The sequence below is a fragment of the Littorina saxatilis genome, linkage group LG12 (assembly GCF_037325665.1).
Source record: "Littorina saxatilis isolate snail1 linkage group LG12, US_GU_Lsax_2.0, whole genome shotgun sequence".
NCBI classification, from domain to species: Eukaryota; Metazoa; Mollusca; class Gastropoda; order Littorinimorpha; family Littorinidae; genus Littorina; species Littorina saxatilis.
In genome coordinates, this window is record NC_090256.1 from 18,787,207 (window position 1) to 18,807,878 (window position 20,672).

Here is a 20,672-nt window from a genome sequence, read left to right on the forward strand (position 1 = left end):
CGCTGGACTGTGTTCTGCAGGGTGCTGTACGTGTTGAGTGTCGTTACCATGGTAACGCTACTGATCGTGCTGGTGGCGCTCGACTCGCCCAATAATCTCATCTCGCTGGCTGGTCTGGCAGCCTTCATCATTCTGGCTTGGATCACGTCCATCAACCCCGCTAGGGTTAGGCTCTGCTTGTTGTTGTTGTTGTTGTTGTTGTTGTTGTTGTTGTTGTTGTTGTTGTTGTTGTTGTTGTTGTTGTTGTTGTTGTTGTTGTTGTTGTTGTTGTTGTTGACGACGTTGTTGTTGTTGTTGTTGTTGTTTTTGATGCTGTTTTTGTTGTTGTTTTTGTTGTTGTTGTTGCTGTCCTTATTTTCTCTTTGTTCTTGTTCTTCTTTTTGAGTCGGTGAGTCCTGATTTGAGCCTTCTTCATGTTCTTTTTGTTCTCCTTGTTTGAGTCTTGAGTCTGAGTCTTTTCCATCTTCTTGTTCTTCGTTTTGTACTTGTTCTTGATCTTGTTGTTCCTCTTGTTTTTGATCTTCTGTTTTTCCCTTGAGTGTTGAGTCTTGATAATTTTTAGTTTGTATCTTCTTCTTCATGAGTATGCTAAAAGAAAACAAAATTCAACGCAAGATACCGATGGCATAGAACACTTGGAATTATGGATCCTTTTCTTGAGCGACAACTCCCTGGTGAATTTGATTTGTTTTTCGAGTGGATTTTTAATGTATGACACTTCCTGTCTGTCTGTCGGCCTGTCTGTCTGTATGCCTTCCTGCCTGCATGCCTGTTTATCTACTTCTCTGCCTGACTGTTTGTTTGGCTAATAGGGGTTTGCGACAAAAGGTCGAGGTTCAAAATGTCGAGACACAAAAGATCGAGGACAGTTGGCCGAGAGTCAAAAGGTCGAGGGTGCCAAAAGGTCGACTTTTTCAATCCTCGACCTTTTGTCCCCTCAACGTTTTGCTGTCGACATTTTGTCACATTCGACCTTTTGTCGCACTCGACTTTTGACCATCGACCAAATGTCCTCAACCTTTTGGTTCTCACCCCTCTCAGAGACGTAGCGACGGTTGTTGGTTTGCAGGTAAACTGGCACCCAGTGTTCTGGGGCTTCAGCCTGCAGTTCTACTTCGCTGTCATCATCCTGAGGACTCGCTGGGGCTACGAGGCATTTAAATGGCTGGGAGACCGCGTCACCGAATTCCTGGCTTACTCCGACGAAGGAGCAGCCTTTGTCTTTGGCGAAAACTTTAGGGTTCACTTCTTCGCCTTTGCGGTACGAATGACATTTGTCTGCATTCATTTTTTTTATTTTTTTTTTTTTTGGGGGGGAGGGGGGTTGGTAGGTGGGGGTGGGAGGGGGATTGGGAAAGGTTTGGAGGGGCTGGGTGGTGTTGATGGGGGGGGGGGGGGGGTTAGGAAGCACGTGGGGGTTGAGGGGTTGGTAGGCTATATATTACGTGGGGGTAGGAAAAGTTCTTGTTTGAGAAGGAAAGTGCGTTGTGTTTAAAGGTTAGGATCCATGTCCATCTTCCCTTCTGCGAGGTGGGGTGTAGAAGTTGCTGAGGGGGGTGATGTGTTCCTGTGTAACAACGATCTTTTCTTCATTTTAATTGTATTACCAGCTTAAACTTAAAGGTTTGGGTTGCTTTCTTTTACGAATCCGTCATTAAAGTCAATCAATATTCCTTCGACTAAAACGGTACGTGCCACATGGCTTTCAGATCTGAACGGTGACCGGTGATCGTGTTCTTCATCTTGGTGATCTCGGTCCTGTTCATGGGTGATGTACTCCCGTGTAACAACGCTCTTTTCTTTATTGTAATTGTAGTGCCACCTTTAACGTAAGTTGTTAGTTTACTGTCTTTTAACACTTTCTACCCTAGCAATGTTAACCAAGGTTTTTTTTAGCCGAGACCAGCTGTGCTGCAGCAGGTCACTCAGATTTGTAGTAACTGTGTAGTAACTGTGTATCAATACGTTGGAATGCAGGCGTTAGATCGACGTTACAGAAAGCGACTGAAGCTAACAGTCTGAGCAGATATATCCGTGCCTGGTCAGATAGAGTCATATGAGTGGGTACGGATATATCCGTACCTGGGAGACAATGAGTTAAGGTCCGTCATAAAAGTCAGCCTGTATCCCTTCGGTGTTACTGACTTCAACTGTACGTGCTCCATGCTTTCAGATATTACCGGTGATCGTGTTCTTCAGCGCGGTGATCTCGGTGCTGTACTACCTGGGCGTCATGCAGTCTATTGTCAAGGTGTTGGGACAGTTCCTGTCATTCTGCATGGACACCACACCGGCCGAGTCCATCAACGCTGCGGGCAACATCTTCGTCGGCATGGTGAGTGTTCGTGTGTGGCTTTGTTTCTGAAAACGTTTTGATTTTTGATGAGCTGCTACCTTGCATATGTTTGAGGATATGTTGAGTTTGGGTGGATTTGCATCTGGGGGGCATAAATGATTTTGGCCTGCATCTAAGTTGCATTTAAAGTTTAGCTATATTTTTGGCAACATTATGAATGTTACTCTACTTTTGGCAACATTATGAATGTTACTTTACTTTTGGCAACATTATGAATGTTACTCTACTTTTGGCAACATTATGAATGTTACTCTACTTTTGGCAACATTTTGAATGTTACTCTACTTTTGGCAACATTATGAATGTTACTCTACTTTTGGCAACATTATGAATGTTACTCTACTTTTGGCAACATTATGAATGTTACTCTACTTTTGGCAACATTATGAGTTAATCCTACTGTTCAAAACATTTTGAGTTTTAGTTTGCTTTCGGCGTTCATAGATATGCCTTTGGGCGGCATTTTAAAGTGTGTGTGCGTGTGTGTGTGTGTTTTCGTGTGTGCGTTTGTGCGTGCGTGTGTGTGTGTGTGTGTGTGTGTGTGTGTGTGTGCGTGTGTGTGCGTGTATGAGCGTGCGTGCGTGCGAGCGTGCGCGCGTGCGTGTTTGTGCGTGTGTGCGCGCGCGCGTATGTGTGCGTGCGTGCTTACATTGTGTACATGCGTGCGTTTGCGTGTGTGTGCTTTAGATGGTTCGGTCAATGCAGTCTGTTTCTCAGTGATGTTTCCATCTCCCCCCTCTTCATACCATTCACCAACCACCTACCTCTTGACCCTTTCCCTCCACACAATTTACATACTCTGAAAATACCTGCGTGTTCTCAGACAGAAGCCCCGCTGATGATCCGCCCTTTCATCGGAAGGATGACCAGGTCAGAGCTGCATGCCGTCATGACCGGAGGTTTTGCCACCATCGCCGGTTCCGTTTTAGGGGCGTACATTGGATTTGGTGTAAGTGCTGACCATAATGTAAGCCTATATCAATGACAAACTTATTTACTTACTGACTTACTTACTTACTGACTTACTTACTTACTGACTTACTTACTGCCCGTTATGCCAATTAGCATGTAGGGCAGCAACGAAGGACTTCGACTCCTGTCTGTTCTGGGCGAGTCTCTGGATGGTGCCCCACGTATGGTTCAGTGTCGCCAGTTGTCCTTTCGCCGTTCGTCGTCAGGTGTTCTTGGGTCTGCCTCTCTTGCGCTTCCCCTTTGGTGTCCGTCAGGACGGTCCTGGTGATGCTTATATGACAATACCTTACAATTAATGGTACAGAGCATGCAAAAGGTTCTCAAAGATTAAATTCTGTGGGGGGGGGGGGGGGGGGGGTTACCAACTCATCGACTTAATGTCAACGGCTTGTCATTTAGTGTTTGCAGCTTGTTTTTGAAATCTGCGATTTTTATCAAATCAACAGCTTTTAAGTGAACGATTGCTCTGTCATTTAAATGTTTGCAGTTTACTTTAATCGTAACTTTCTACGGTTTGTAATGTTTTCAAAGTCTGGAATTTGTGAATTTTACCAAATCAACGGTTTTAGGTCAACTTCTTTTTTCTCATTTAAAACATGTTCAGCTTGCATTTATCGTTCCTTTCTTTGCGGTTTCAACAGGTTCCAGCCAACCATTTGCTGTCGGCGTCAGTCATGTCCGCCCCAGCCGCCCTTGCAATTTCCAAACTGACATATCCGGAGACGGAAGAGCCACAGATTAGTGCGGATGATTACACAAAGCTGGAGAAAGGGTGAGAATGGGTTTTCAGAACATGAATACGTCTATGATTCGCATGACAACTTATTATATCCGTGTGCCTTGGACTTCAACCACCCCTTACCATACTCTTCCAAAATCGGAATAGACGATGTTCGGAAATAACTCTGTCGCTTGTGTATGGGTTGTGAAAAAGTGAATACCCTTACTTTTATTGAGTCAAACTTCCCCACGAGACATTATCAATCAATCAATCAATATGAGGCTTATATCGCGCGTATTCCGTGGGTACAGTTCTAAGCGCAGGGATTTTTATTTTTTTATTTTTTTATTTTATTTTATGCAATTTATATCGCACACATATTCAAGGCGCAATGATTTATTTATGCCGTGTGAGATGGAATTTTTTTTACACAATACATCACGCATTCACATCGGCCAGCAGATCGCAGCCATTTCGGCGCATATCCTACTTTTCACGGCCTATTATTCCAAGTCACACGGGTATTTTGGTGGACATTTGTATCTATGCCTATACAATTTTGCCAGGAAAGACCCTTTTGTCAATCGTGGGATCTTTAACGTGCACACCCCAATGTAGTGTACATGGCATGAGACCATCCTTTCACTTGAATACATACCAACACTCAGTATCAATGCCTACATGCATTCTGACCAGAGTGAAATTTCTTGCTCAAATAATTTTGCAAATCGATCGACACAAGCTGACGAAATAAATTCACACAAAACTTCCACTCTGCGCAGAAAACAGCCACGCTGTTGATTTTTGGTATGTGTCCAAATGAAAGGATCCTCTTCTCCCGATTGAAAGCCTCAACAGATGTGTGACAGCTGACATGATGCGGGAAGGATTGTATCTTTGATACAACAATGATGACGATGTCCGTTAAAGAAAAAGTACATACAGTGAAGAGAAAGAAGAAAGGGGCGTAAGCGCTATAAATGCATATTTCGTTTACATTTAGAACGCTTGTGTCCCTTTGTTACTCAGATCTTAAAACAGGGCTCTGCCTTGTTTGATGAGGATTCTCAAGAAAAAAAGGAAGATTGATAAAACACTTTCAGACTTCAATATTTCACAAATGTTATTGAGGTTTTTTGGCCCCAGGTGGCTGAGAAAACTAGAACAAGACGAAGCATTTATAAAGCAAACATAAAAGCAGGCATTAAAGAAACAAAGCACTGTCTTTATCGTGGTGGTCGCCTCGCTTATTTTAGCAATATCGACGAACTTTTAAGAACATGCTCTGTGACACACACGAAGCTCGGCCGCCGATTCAGAAAAAAACACAACCCAGAGCAGAGTCTTAGTCGTTGGGATTTATTCGCTATTTTTGGCACTTAACCAAATGCACATGCGCGTTAACTTTGAAACACTTAAAGCCCGGCCGCCAATTGAAAAATTCGTCGTGTTTTTGTCAAGTTTTGACTAAATGTTTTAACATAGATGGGGAATCGAGACGAGGGTCGTGGTGTGTGTGTGTGTGTGTGTGTGTGTGTGTGTGTGTGTGTGTGTGTGTTGTTGGCTCACGTAAGTGTAGCCTATGCGATCGTAACTTTGTCTGTCTGTGCGTGCGTATATGTGCGTGCGTGCGTGTGTATGTCTGTGGTAGAAACTCTAACATTTCGTCATTTGAAGACGTCACACGCACGTATGTGCGTGCGTGTGTATGTCTGTGGTAGAAACTTTAACATTTCGTCATTTGAAGACGTCACATTATGGCGTAAGAGGGTTAGACGTCACGCGAAGGAATTACTGAAAGTCTCGGTCATTGTTACTTTGAGCGGGCCGAGACTAGTTGGCAGTCGTGTCGCAGGTATTGTTGACTCTCTCTCTCTCTCTCTCTCTCTCTCTCTCTCTCTCTCTCTCTCTCTCTCTCTCTCTCTCTCTCTCTCTCTCTCTCTCTCTCTCTTTCAACTTCAGGCCCTTCAAGCGTTATCATTCTGATTTGTTTCGTTTTGGTTTCATTTTTCATTGCTCATTTTTCTTTTTGATTTATCTCCCTTCCCCCTTCTTTTGCGCTTGGAGGACATCATCATTCTTCTCTGATAAGTCGTTTTGATATTTATATTGTTGTTTTCATTTTTTTTTCACCTGTTGAAGACCATTAGGTCGAAACGTTGTTCATTGTCATGTGTTTGTATATTTCGTTGCGAGTCCAGAATATTAGGTATTACTCTTAGTCGTGTCCCTGTAAGTAGGCTACATGCAGACAGACATACCTAGATCTAGTGTCTCGCTTTCTTGCACAGTGTCACCAATCCAATGGCAATGCTTACTGTGTGTGTGTGTGTGTGTGTGTGTGTGTGTGTGTGTGTGTGTGTGTATGTGTGACGGAGTGATTGAGTTTGTGTTACTGTTTGTCTATTTCTTACGTGAGCCTTGAAGGCTTCGCCTCTTGTTGTTTATTTGGTGTTTAACGTCGTTTTCAACCACGAAGGTTATATCGCGACGGGGAAAGGGGAGAGATGGGATAGAGCCACTTGTCAATTGTTTCTTGTTCACAAAAGCACTAATTAAAAATTTGCTCCAGGGGCTTGCAACGTAGTACAATATATTACCTTACTGGGAGAATGCAAGTTTCCAGTACAAAGGACTTAACATTTCTTACATACTGCTTGACTAAAATCTTTACAAAAATTGACTATATTCTATATAAGAAACACTTAACAAGGGTAACAGGAGAAACAGAATCCGTTAGTCGCCTCTTACGACATGCTGGGGAGCATCGGGTAAATTCTTCCCCCCTAACCCGCGTGTGTGTGTGTGTGTGTGTGTGTGTGTGTGTGTGTGTGTGTGTGTGTGTGTGTGTGTGTGTGTGTGTGTGTGTGTGTGTGTGTGTGTGTGTGTGCGTGTGTATATGTGTGTGTGTATAAAGTGATTCTGAGAAAACTGTCAGACCAATCTTCATGAAACTTCATATTAGAGTTCCTGGGTATGATATGCCCAGATTTATTTTTCATTTTGTTGATCTAGATGTCTTTGATGACGTCATATCCGTTTTTTTGGTGAAAGTTGAGGCGGCACTGTCACACCCTCATTTTTCTACCAAATTGATTGAAATTTTGGTAAAGTAATCTTCGACGATGTCTGGACTATTGGATTGAATTTCAGCTTTAAAGCTTAAAAATTAGTTAATTAGTTTGCTCATTAAAGTTGTCATTAAAATCGATTTTTCGCAAACAGATTTAAAATTGATTGCATTGTATTCCATATCTTCTCCTGAATTCAAACATATATAGATATGTCATGTTTACTCTAAACATGTGGTCAGAATAGAAAAATAAAAAAAGGTTCAGTAAGTTCTAAGGACGCGTGCTTCGCGGCAGCGAGCGTGACCCGTCTCGGTCTTCGGTATGGTTAGCCGAGACTATCTGAGTGTAGTATCGGCGATGACTGGCTTGTGGTGTTGATCTTGACTAAATGTTTTTATATCGCTTCACGCGACTTGTTTTTAACTTGCAGTCATTTTACTTTAATGTTATCCTTTATTGTAATTCAATCAAGTTGGCGTTTTAATGAAACAGATCCTGTTATTGGTCAGAATGCCCCAACTCATTAAAAATTACCGGTCATTAAATATAGGTTACACACTCCGAGTTCTGAATATCGTGCATATTTTCCCTAGGGTCGATTTTCAGGTATTACCGAGCCTTTGGCGAGGTAATACCTGTAAATCGACCCGAGGGAAAATATGCACGATATTCAGGACGAGGTGTGTAAGCTTTCTATCCCATTACTCCGACGTTTTCATTAAAAAAACGAACTTTTTGACACAAACTCTGCGAGTGCCTGTTTACTAGCTCATCAAACTTTCTGCCACCAAAAATCGTGTCATGATATTCATGTGCGAAACGAGTCCCCTTTTGTCTTTTTGTTTCCAGGATTGTGCCTTGAATGTATTTGATACTGTGCAGTTACAGGCCGGTTTCAGTCGGTTACCCGAGTTGGCATTCGTCAAAACTGCGAAAGACCGCATTCTGATAATCTTCGCTTCACAGCTAGCGACGGGAGAGAATGATACCCGAAGGGAAGTAACTCATTTTTGACCTGAGTTCAGGATTCGAAAGACCGCGTGTGTGATTTTACAAGCGATGAAGATGATTGCTGAGTTTGTGCATATTCGAGCCTTTGTGCTTCAGTGTTCAAATTTGGATTACCTACTTCTTCAATCGTCACTTACTGATTTAAGTGAGCCTAACTTTGATGTCTTAGGCCATTAGGTATCTGTCTGGGGGAAAACGGCGCACCACTGTCGAGTCAAGTTGTTTTTATGCGGCAACGCATGTAGCCAAGTGGTCTCTGTATGTCCAAGATCCGACCTTCTTCACCACCTTTTATTCTAACAGTATCACCAACTTTGAAAATGGCAATTTCCATGCTGGTCAACTTGAGCCGAAGATACTACATGTATAGCAAACGACAGATCCTGCAGCAGACGACAGATCTGTAGCAGACGACTGATGAGACAGCCTTGTTCTATTGAACCATATTTAGCAATCAATGCTCTAAAAGCGATAACAAATGAACAAAACTATAAGCATACTGTTTTAGTGTAAGTTTTATTTTGTCGCTCAAGATTTTGAATCAGGATGTTCTTGGGATTGATCTAAGCGGTTGCCCATGAAGCGTACCTCGTTACGACAACTTTACTAGAGTTGTGCGCCTTGAATCACTGTGTGTCTCTGTCGCTCTCTCTCGTGCTCTCTGTCTCTCTCTCAGCCTCACCGCGTCGGACAACTCATAATCTTCATTCAGCTCTATTCACCCAAACAAATTATGTACATTCTTTGTTGTTTTCTTTATTTTTTCAATGATAATGTTTGTAGATCGTTAGCCAAACGTCAGTTCGATTTTTATACTGCAGAATATCTCAATCGTTTTGCTGAAAAAAGTAGTCCCCGAGTTAACGATAAATATGCAGATGACCTCTAAATTATTCAAATGTACTCTGAGATCAAAGACAAGGACCAATGACAGGTGAGATCGAGACTCGGTTGTGATGGATAATCCATATGGTTGTGATGGATTATCCAGAATAATCCCCTCTACAGCTAACAGAGACAAAGAGGCAGGTCATGGGATAATTGTCGATAACTACTCGCTAAAAAAGCCATTAACCACCTGCTGGCGAGGCGCATTGATACAACCTCAACTAGTCTCGGTTAGCTTTGAGGGTCATTTTACAAGTAGGAAATATGAAGGCCAACGGAATACCGAGACCATAAGGTATGCGAAGTGATGACGTCGAATACGTGACGTAAGTTGATGCATAAATTCTTCCGGACTACGTCAGTCAATTCCAAAGATCGGTTTCGTGATGAAAAAAATTTGTTTTAGAGTTTGCTGTCCAGAAACCCGTCAAAAAAGAAGGGAAAATGTATGTGAAAGAAAACAAAACAGGAGCAGAGTATTACGATAGGAATAAAGAGACATATTTCTTGGGACTTGACCCTTGCAGGTAGGTGGACTGAAAGTAGTGTGTGAACAGAACAGAACCAATTCTGTCTGTTTACCATCGCATGAAAGCAGGAAAGAGATCGTCGTCAGATTGAATTACAATAACATTAACATGCTTCCATTTGAAACTTCTCGGTCTTCATCGTGGATTGACGTCGGGCGTCAATCCCCGATGACGACCTCGAAGTTTCAAATGGAAGCATGTTAATGTGTAATTAATATGTTATACCCGACAAATGTCACTTACACATTAACATGCTTCCATTTGAAACTTTCGAGGTCTTCATCGGGGATTGACGCCCGACCAAAGGTAATTGAAGCCCGACGGAGCGAAGCAACGGAGGGCTTCAATTAGACTTTGGGAGGGCGTCAATCCACGATGAAGACCGAGAAGTTTCAAATGGAAGCATGTTAATGTTATTGTAATTCAATCTGACGACGATCTCTTTCCTGCTTTCATGCGATGGTAAACAGACAGAAATGGTTCTGTTCTGTTCACACACTACTTTCAGTCCACCTACCTGCAAGGGTCAAGTCCCAAGAAATATGTCTCTGTATTCCTATCGTAATACTCTGCTCCTGTTTTGTTTTCTTTCACACACATTTTCCCTTCTTTTTTGACGGGTTTCTGGACAGCAAACTCTAAAACAAATTTTTTTCATCACGAAACCGATCTTTGGAATTGACTGACGTAGTCCGGAAGAATTCATGCATCAACTTACGTCACGTATTCGACGTCATCACTTCGCATACCTTATGGTCTCGGTATTTCGTTGGCCTTCATATTTCCTACTTGTGAAATGACCCTCAAAGCTAACCGAGACTAGTTGAGGCTGTATCAATGCGCCTCGCCAGCAGGTTGTTACTGGCTTTTTTAGCGAGTGGTTATCGACAATTAATGACCGGTAATTTTTAATGAGTTGGGGCAATCTGACCAATCACAGGATCTGTTTCATTAAAACGCAAACTTGATTGAATTACAATAAGTATTGACTATCCAGTCTTCAACGTGTGATGCTCCGGGGGGTCGACGGAGGGACGCAGTGGCGGTCTGCTCTCTGGAGGGGACGCTCACTCAGTCTGGCTCCGCGACTTAACAGTCAATGTCGTTAAGGGAAAAATACATCTGCGCAGTCGCTACTACACTACATGCTGCTATAGGGATTATGACGAGTACTTGGCCCGTTTTCTTTTCACGCAATGTGTAGCGGGCTGGAGAAAAAAACAAGTCGCGTAAGGCGAAAATACAACATTTAGTCAAGTAGCTGTCGAACTCACAGAATGAAACTGAACGCAATGCAACGCAGCAAGACCGTATATTCGTAGTCCACCGCTCACGGCATAGGCAGTGAAATTGACAAGCAGAGCGGGGTAGTAGTTGCGCTGGGAAGGATAGCACGCTTTTCTGTACCTCTCTTCGTTTTAACTTTCTGAGCGTGTTTTTAATCCAAACATATCATATCTATATGTTTTTGGAATCAGGAACCAACAAGGAATAAGATGAAAGTGTTTTTAAATTGATTTGGAAAATTTTATTTTGATAATAATTTTTATATATTTAATTTTCAGAGCTTGTTTTTAATCCAAATATAACATATTTATATGTTTTTGGAATCAGCAAATGATGGAGAATAAGATAAACGTAAATTTGGATCGTTTTATAAAAAAAATTTTTTTTTACAATTTTCAGATTTTTAATGACCAAAGTCATCAATTAATTTTTAAGCCACCACGCTGAAATGCAATACCGAAGTCCGGGCTTTGTCGAACATTACCCGACCAAAATTTCAACCAGTTTGGTTGAAAAATGAGGGCGTGACAGTGCCGCCTCAACTTTCACGAAAAGCCGGATATGACGTCATCAAAGACATTTATCAAAAAAATGAAAAAAACGTCTGAGGATATCATACCCAGGAACTCTTATGTCAAATTTCATACAGATCGGTCCAGTAGTTTAGTCTGAATCGCTCTACACACACGCACAGACAGACACACACACACACACACACACGCACATACACCACGACCCTCGTCTCGATTCCCCCCTCTACGTTAAAACATTTAGTCAAAACTTGACTAAATGTAAAAAGAATCGCCACAATAATCTGCAGTGCGTCGTCTGTTCTTCTGGCGTTACATTGGTAAGCGCTGGGCCTTAGCAGGGGGCATATATAGGGAAAGGACTCCTAATATGGACCACTTTTTGTTTCATGCTGATAACTAGCTTGTTTTCTTGCGAAGAAGTTTCATTTTGTGTTTGGTAGTCCTTCTCTCTTAGGTTAATAGTTAGGCCTAATTAGAGTGAAATAGCTTTGATAGACATTCAGCAAAAATTAAATACAGAAAAAAATCACAAATGGTCCATATTAGGCGCCCAGGCTCCTAATATGGACCAGTGAAGCGGCCTTCACGAATCACTGTCAAAAGCCCCCTATACTTTAAAATAACATGATACAACTTAGTGTGCAAGTCAGACTAATTCAAATATGTTTTAGATTTATCTGTTTCGGGTTGATGAGACCATTATTTGAAGCACACCGGGAAACTAAAGAAGCATATCAAAAACAGAGTAAAAATAAGTGAAATTATCAACTTCCACATAAAGAAGACAATTTGAATTTTTTTTTTAAATCTCGAGGGCTAGTTATAGATTATTTTCAGCAAGCTTCCTAATGAATTAATGAAAATAGCCTTTAGCTTTTATTTTCTTCGATTTGTTGAAGGTGGTCCATATTAGGGGACTCACACATACTTTGAGATTTTGCTATTCTTTTTTGTTTGCAGTAGAAACTCGGGGTCAAAACTGCAAACATGTAACACATACGGTCTTAGCTGTCATATATAGCAATTTTTGTGTGATAAAAGCTTTGGCTGTGGACAGAAACGAGTCCGTTTTAGGCGTAAAATTTAGAGTGAACGCTGCCAAAAGTGAAAACAAGTCGCGTAAGGCGAAAATACAATATTTAGTCAAGTAGCTGTGGAACTCACAGAATGAAAGTGAACGCAATGTAATTTTTCAGCAAGACCGTATACTCGTAGCATCGTCAGTCCACCGCTCATGGCAAAGGCAGTGAAATTGACAAGAAGAGCGGGGTAGTAGTTGCGCTAAGAAGGATAGCACGCTTTTCTGTACCTCTCTTTGTTTTAACTTTCTGAGCGTGTTTTTAATCCAAACATATCATATCTATATGTTTTTGGAATCAGGAACCGACAAGGAATAAGATGAAAGTGTTTTTAGATTGATTTGGACAATTTAATTTTGATAATAATTTTTATATATTTAATTTTCAGAGTTTGTTTTTAATCCGAATATAACATATTTATATGTTTTTGGAATCAGCAAATGATGGAGAATAAGATAAACGTAAATTTGGATCGTTTTATAAATTTTTATTTTTTTTTTACAATTTTCAGATATTTAATGACCAAAGTCATTAATTAATTTTTAAGCCACCAAGCTGAAATGCAATACCGAACCCCGGGCTTCGTCGAAGATTACTTGACCAAAATTTCAACCAATTTGGTTGAAAAATGAGGGCGTGACAGTGCCGCCTCAACTTTCACGAAAAGCCGGATATGACGTCATCAAAGACATTTATAAAAAAAAGGAAAAAAAACGTTCGGGGATTTCATACCCAGGAACTCTCATGTCAAATTTCATAAAGATCGGTCCAGTAGTTTAGTCTGAATCGCTCTACACACACACACACACGCACGCACACACACACGCACATACACCACGACCCTCGTTTCGATTCCCCCTCGATGTTAAAATATTTAGTCAAAACTTGACTAAATATAAAAAGAGTAAGAGCCTAACGGTTTTGAGGTTTGTGTTTCTGCAACTGTTATGACATGTGCAAATTATCCAGAAAGGGTGAATACAGCGTATGAAATTGTTTTTAGCGCTTCTTCTTCTTCTTCGTCGTTCGCTGATTTTTAGCGCTTTGGCGCCGTTAGTTTGTCAGATCAAGAGGTGGTCCTTATTAGGAGCCGGTCCATATTAGGAGCCCTTCCCCTAGTAGGCAGTGGCCTGCGTCCGTTGACTCAGGACAGGTCCACCACCGAACACCGTCGAAGTGACTCGCCAGCAGTGCAGTGTCATCTTCAGAGGGTAGTTCACCGCAGCGACCTGATATCCCTCCTTGGTGTGTCTTTCAAATCGACAAGTCTGGCAGCGGAACAACATTCAGATGTGGATGGAGCAGTGAATGCTGGGACGGGGCGGTGTGAGAGCATACTGGGGCAAGGAACAAGAGTCGGGACAGGCAATTACATTTGTTTTATTGACTACTCAACGTTGCAGGGCGGAGCGGAACCTGATCGAGGCAGCCAGTTCCGGGGCGTCCAGCGCCATCGCCGTGGTGGCCAGCGTGGCGGTCAACGTCATGGCCTTCCTGTCCATCCTCAAGTTCATCAACGCCACTCTCACCTGGTTTGGGGACAGGGGCGACATCGAGGGGCTGTCTTTCCAGGTGCGTGTGCGTGTGTGCGTGTGCGTGTGCGTGTGCGTGTGTGTGTGTGTGTGTGTGTGTGTGTGAGCGTGTGTGTGTGAGCGTGTGTGTGTGTGTGTGAGCGTGTGTGAGCGTGTGTGTGTGTGTGTGTGTGTGTGTGCGACATCGAGGGGCTGTCTTTTCAGGTGTGTTTTGGGACTAACTTGATTGTGTTTGGGTGTTTTTTTGTTTTGTTGCTGTAGTGGTGGGATTGAAGAGGGGATGGGGGAGGGTAAGGGAAGTGTGGGTGTATGTGTGTGTGTGTGTCTGTCTGTCTGTCTGTCTGTCTGTGTGTATCACTCTCTCCCTTCTCTCTCTCTTTGTCAGCTGATCTGTTCCTACGTGTTGTACCCCGTGACAGAGTATGGGCACATGTGGTATGCATTTAGAGCGCTTACTTCCCAACCAATCAATCTCTCTTTCTTTCCCAGCTGATGATTATGCTCGTAAAAGCTCTACCCCGTGGCGCTGTTTATGGGGACAGAGTTGAACATTTTGTATGCATTTATGGCCCTGTCACACGACCGTTTTAAAGCCAGCGTATGCCGACGTATGAACATACGCTGGCGTACGCTGAACTATCGATGTTTTTTTCAATCTTTGGCGTATACATAGCGTATTCATAACGAGTTGGACGTATACATAACGTATTAGTAACGTATGCAGAACGTTTCAATAACTTACAGATAGCGTACACCAACGTATGCTTGGCGTGTTGCCAGCGTTCACAACTTATGCCCAACGAATGCTTAGCGTGTTGCCGGCGTTCACAACGTATGCCTAACGATAGTCTTGCGCGCAACAGCTTATCGCTGACGATCACATGTCGTCGCCGCTGCTAATGGATAGAACGTATTTCGGAAGTTTTGTTTTATTAGATATATTTCGGAAGTTTTGTTTTATTAGACATGACGCCATGCGATCACGTCATTTGTTCTATAAATCGCGGGAAATCGGCAAGTAATTCTGCAAATTTGGTGAGTAGAAACTGTATTAGTTCTTCCTTGTTATGTAACGGTAAATCAAGTGGTAAGTTCTGTACTCTCTGTGCAGAATGTCGTGTCCATGAAGAACTGTTTATACGGCAGAAGTGTTGCTTGCGTTCGGAATGTCTCAGCACTATCTACAGATACAGATATTTATCGACGTATGAGTAACGTACAAGTAACGTGTGTGAACGTGTGCCAACGTATGCAGTGCGTATGAACCATACGTCGAGAATTTTTGTGCATGCACAAAACTTTGCTGCGTGCTCAGCGTACTACGACGTATGCCAGCGTGCTTCAGCGTCCTCTTAACGTATACAAAACGTACCCATAACGTATTCGACGTACGCCAGCGTACTTATTCAAATGTCCCATACGTCGGCATACGCAGGCTTTAAAACGGTCGTGTGACAGGGCCATGAGAGCGCCTACTTCCCTCAGTTTCTCAAAACATGAAAAATCAACAACCAACCCAATCGCTCTCTTCTTCTCTTATCTCAGCTGATCTGTTCCTACGTGCTCTACCCCGTGGCGCTGTTCACGGGGACAGAGTTGAACATTTGGCATGCATTTAAAGCACGTAGTTCCCTCAGTTTCGCAGGTAACAAAGTAGATCGGTGCTTAGTAGCCAAATAGGTTGAATGGACATCCAATCAATCTCTCTCTGTTTCTCAGCTGATCTGTTCCTACGTGCTCTTACCCCCATCGCGCTGGTCATGGACACGTGCGGAATGCATCTAGAGCGCTTATTCCCTCGGAATAATCAACACATAAAAAAACGACCAACCAATTTTTTTTTTCTCTCTCAGCTGATCTGTTCCTACATGCTCTACCCCGTCGCGCTGGTCATGGGCACGTGCGGAATGCATTTAGAGCGCTTACTTCCCTCGGAATATTAACACATGAAAAAACAAGTCGCATAAGGCGAAATAACATTTAGTCAAGCTGTCGAACGCACTGCATATTTTCACCAAGACCGCGCGCATACTCGTAGTTTCGTCAGTCCACCGCTCGTGGCAAAGGCAGTGAAATCGACAAGCCAGAATAGTGCGGGAATAGTCGCGCTGAGCAGGATAACACGCTTTTCTGTATCTCTGTTCTTTTTATCGTACTGAGTTTGTTTTTAATCCAAACATATCATATCTATATGTTTTTGGAATCAGGGACCGACAAGGAATAAGATGAAATTGTTTCTAATTGCTTTGCCACAATTTCAATTAATTTGATTAAAAAATGAGGGTGTGACAGTGCCGCCTCAACTTTTACAAAAAGCCGGATATGACATCATCAAAGGTATTTATCGAAAAAATGAAAATAAATTGTCCGGGGATATCATTCCCAGGAAATCTCCTGTCAAATTTCATAAAGATCGGTCCAATAGTTTAGTCTGAAGCGCTCTATACGCACACACACACGCACCCACCCACACACACACACACATACACACACACACACACACACACACACACACACACACACAATCATACACACACACACACACACATATATATATATATATATATATATATATATATATATATATATATATATATATATATATATATACACCACGACCCTCGTCTCGAGTCCCCCTCTATGTTAAAACATGTAGTCAAAACTTGACTAAATGTAACAACCAACCATACCTATTGTTCTCTCTCTCTCTCTCTCTCTCAGCTGACCTGTTCATACGTGCTCTACCCCGTCGCGCTGGTCATGGGCACGTGCGTAATGCTTTTCTTTTTCTTTCTTTGGTGTTTATCGTCGTTTTAAACCACGAAGGTTATATCGCGACGGGGAAAGGGGGGGGGGGGGGGGGGAAGATGGGATAGAGCCACTTGTTAATTGTTTCTTGTTCACAAAAGCACTAATCAAAAAATTGCTCCAGGGGCTTGCAACGTAGTACAATATATGAACTTACTGGGAGAATGCAAGTTTCCAGTACAAAGGACTTAACATTTCTTACATACTGCTTGACTAAAATCTTTACAAACATTGACTATAATTATTCTATACAAGAAACACTTAACAAGGGTAAAAGGAGAAACAGAATCCGTTAGTCGCCTTTTACGACATGCTGGGGAGCATCGGGTAAATTCTTCCCCCTAACCCGCGGGGGGCAATGTGCGTAATGCATTTAGAGCGCCTAGGCCTACTTCCCTCAGTATATCAATACATGAAGACAAAACCACCAACCAAAGTTTTTGTTCTCTCTCAGCTGATCTGTTCCTACGTGCTGTACCCCGTGGCGTTGTTCATGGGCACAGAGCTGGGCCTGGACTGCCGTCGTCTCGGTGAGCTGGTGGGCATCAAGACATTCACCAACGAGTTCATCGCCTACGGGTCGCTCCAAGGCCTTCTCGAGAACCGCAAGACCTTCCTCAACTACACGACTTTCTATGACGTCAACGATCCCGTCAACATCGCCTATGACGACCTTGACGTCAACCTGACGCAATGGAACGTCGTTTTAAAGAAAGGTTTTCTCAGCGTGAGTATTCATAGGGGTAGGGTGGGGTGGGGATGGAAGGGGTTGAGAGGGTGCGGGGTGGGGAGGGTGAAGGGCGTGGATTGGGGTGCGTGGGTGGAGGTAAAAGCTTTTGAAAGATGTGTATGTATTTTTTTTTCGATCTCCCAGGTCAACTTATGTGCAGAACTGCTAGTGCCTGATCCTTCTTCGTGTGTACACGCACGCACAAGACCAAGTGCGCACGGAAAAAATCCTGTAATCCATGTCAGAGTTCGGTGGGTTAAAGAAACACAAAAATACCCAGCATGCATCCCCCGAAATCGGCGAATGCTGCCTGAATGGCGGGGCAAAAACGGTCATACACGTAAAAATCTATTCGTGCTAAAAACATGAGTGAACGTGGGAGTTTCAGCCCATGAACGAAGAAGAAGTGTATGGGGATTAGGAGGTGGTACGGATGTGTAGCTATGCGTGTGTGTGTGCGTGTGTGTGTGTGTGTGTGTGTGTGTGTGTGTGTGTGTGTGTGTGTGTGTGTGTGTGTGTGTGTACTTGCATTTGTCACCGGGAATCGTCCCTTGTACCGGATACATGTATTATAATGAGGGACGAAGAGATTTTATAAGAGGTGTGGTAAGATGTCCTGAATTGTTCATCTTCACAAAATGTAGCATCCTTTGTTTTAGCTCTGCAGTCGTCTTGTGATGTCCTCATCATGATGCCATTCAAAAAAGAAGAAGAGTAACTAAATATATAACGACAACAACGCGAGGAGATTGACAACAGGAACATTACAACATTTCTAGTTCCTAGAATCGCATGTTACCCAAAAAGACACACTGATTGTAAAATCATTTTGAAAGATTGTTTCACAAGATTGTTTTTTTTCTGTTTTCTGTATCATTTTCTCTTTGAACCAAAGTGCATTGCCCTAGCGTTTGATCATAAGGAAGCACTACTTTTCTGGATGTCTGAACAGACGGACTGAAATATAGATTGATTGATGGAATCATTCATTAATTCATTCCTTCCTTCCTTCCTTCCTCCCATCCTTTCTGCCTTCCTTCCTTCCTTCATTTCTACCTACCTTCCTTCCTTCCTTCCTTTCTTCCTTCCTTCCTCCCATCCTTTCTGCCTTCCTTCCTTCCTCCCATCCTTCCTTCATTCATTCCTTCCTTCGTTCCTTCCTTCCATCCTTTCTGCCTCCCTTCCTTCTATCCTTCATTTCTACCTTCCTTCCTTCCTTCCTTCATCCCATCCTTTCTGCCTTCCTTCCTTCCTCCCATCCTTTCTGCCTTCCTTCCTTCCTCCCATCCTTCCTTCATTCATTCCTTCCTTCGTTCCTTCCTTCCATCCTTTCTGCCTCCCTTCCTTCTATCCTTCATTTCTACCTTCCTTCCTTCCTTCCTTCCTTCCTTCCTTCCTTCCTTCATTCATTTCTACCTTCCTTCCATCCTTTCTGCCTCCCTTCCTTCTATCCTTCATTTCTACCTTCCTTCCTTCCTTCCTTCCTTCCTTCCTTCCTTCCTTCCTTCCTTCCTTCCTTCCTTCCTTCATTAATATATTCCCTAATTCATTTTTTTCCAGACCCGCTCCGAGGTGATAGCCACGTACGCACTGTGCGGGTTCTCCAACTTTGGCTCCATGGGGATAATGCTAGGGGCGTTGTCCGTCATGGCTCCCAGCCGCCGCACAGATCTGTCTTCTATCGTGTTCAGAGCCATGATTTCGGGAAACGTCGCTTGTTTCTTCACTGCCTGCATCGCTGGTACGTCAAGAATCTTTTGCTGAATACATTTTTCTGAATACATTTTGCTGAACCCATTTTGCTGATTGAAATTGGATTCTGTTACCAAAATGTGACAGCAAACTTTAGACGAGTTTTGGGGTTGTATGGGGTGTGGAAGAGTGAACACCCTTGTTTTTCCTCTGACAAATAAAGGCACACGTGCTCCTGTCCACGTGTGTCCGACACCCCCCTCGCTAGTGATTGGCCCCTCTAATGCATGTCCGAGTAAATAGGAAGGGTATTCACTTTTTCACAACCCATACAAACCCAAGTTATTTTCGGAATTTGTCTATTGGTTCCTGTTACCAAAATATTTCAGCAAACAGTTTTCATTCTGCACAAGAGGCAGACAGGTTGTAGATTTGTTGGATGTGTCTAAATTTATATTGTTTTTGGTTTTATTATGTTTCAGGTCTTTTCTTCGAAGACTTTGCATAAACATTCGTCCATGCAGATTCAATTTCCCTCGAGTTCTCAAGCAAGCAATGGGCGCTCGCGTTCTATCCGAGAACAGCAGTGTTTCTTCCAGATGTAACGACGGCTGGGATTGGTTGAATCTGAACTGAATAATCAGACATTTCCGGTACACTGAGATTATTTACTATTGAATATTTTGCTACTGCATACTGCCTTACCTTTGTGTGTGACCTGATCATATTGCATTTCATTAGATAACATGTTTGTGATGTAGGTTATGCTTGTAGAACCATTATCAAAACTGAATGCAGGTAAACAACACAATAAAAAACAAAAAAACAATTGAAGGTTAGTACTATTGACTTTCTGGTAAAAGTAAGCGTAGTACGTAATCACTGCCCTCGAACGTGAAATAAGACGATGAAGAATAATGATGATTAAATATATATACTTAAAGTATTTAACTGAACGAAGCGGAGGACGAACAGAAAACAAAAAGGTGAATGATAATGATGACGACGATTATTATTATTAAAACAGCAAGAAATTGAATTTGTCACAACTATCGGTTTGCATCAACAGCAACAAAATGTCTCCAACCGTGAGCAGTCCACAAAAGCTTCCTACACCGTAAACTACCTTGTAAACGCCCCCCCCCCCCACCCCCACACACTCCTCCCCCCCCCCCCCACCCCCTATGCACCAATGTTGCCCAAAAATGTGGGGGTGGGCGTTTACTTGGTACTGCATCCTGTGCATGATCAGGTCCTCGTTAGAAATAGAATTATTTGGTTGCTTGGTATAACATTGGTAATGGGACTTGTTTCTGTAGAAACATTATCCACGCTCTATGTCTCTTTCAGTTTGACATACACGAGTTCGTGTGTATGCAAGTGCCTCGCCAGAACGAAACCTAAAAGTAAATCATGAACGAAATCTAAAACAAATGCTGTGACATAACTCAAGTGAAAA

At 42.7% G+C, this 20,672-nt stretch overlaps 1 protein-coding gene across 1 annotated transcript in view; it reads left to right on the plus strand.

Moving 5' to 3' along the window:
* Window positions 1-20,364, plus strand: part of LOC138981423 (solute carrier family 28 member 3-like) — an 83,928-nt gene extending 63,564 nt beyond the window's left edge. The window contains exons 4-12 of the mRNA XM_070354336.1: window positions 21-165; window positions 1,070-1,261; window positions 2,174-2,335; window positions 3,180-3,305; window positions 3,970-4,100; window positions 13,855-14,023; window positions 17,246-17,518; window positions 19,082-19,262; window positions 19,696-20,364. Coding sequence (XP_070210437.1) covers window positions 21-165; window positions 1,070-1,261; window positions 2,174-2,335; window positions 3,180-3,305; window positions 3,970-4,100; window positions 13,855-14,023; window positions 17,246-17,518; window positions 19,082-19,262; window positions 19,696-19,721 — 1,405 coding nt within the window. The 3' untranslated portion in view covers window positions 19,722-20,364. The remainder of the gene's footprint in view (window positions 1-20; window positions 166-1,069; window positions 1,262-2,173; window positions 2,336-3,179; window positions 3,306-3,969; window positions 4,101-13,854; window positions 14,024-17,245; window positions 17,519-19,081; window positions 19,263-19,695) is intronic.
* The last annotated feature ends 308 nt before the right edge of the window (window positions 20,365-20,672 follow it).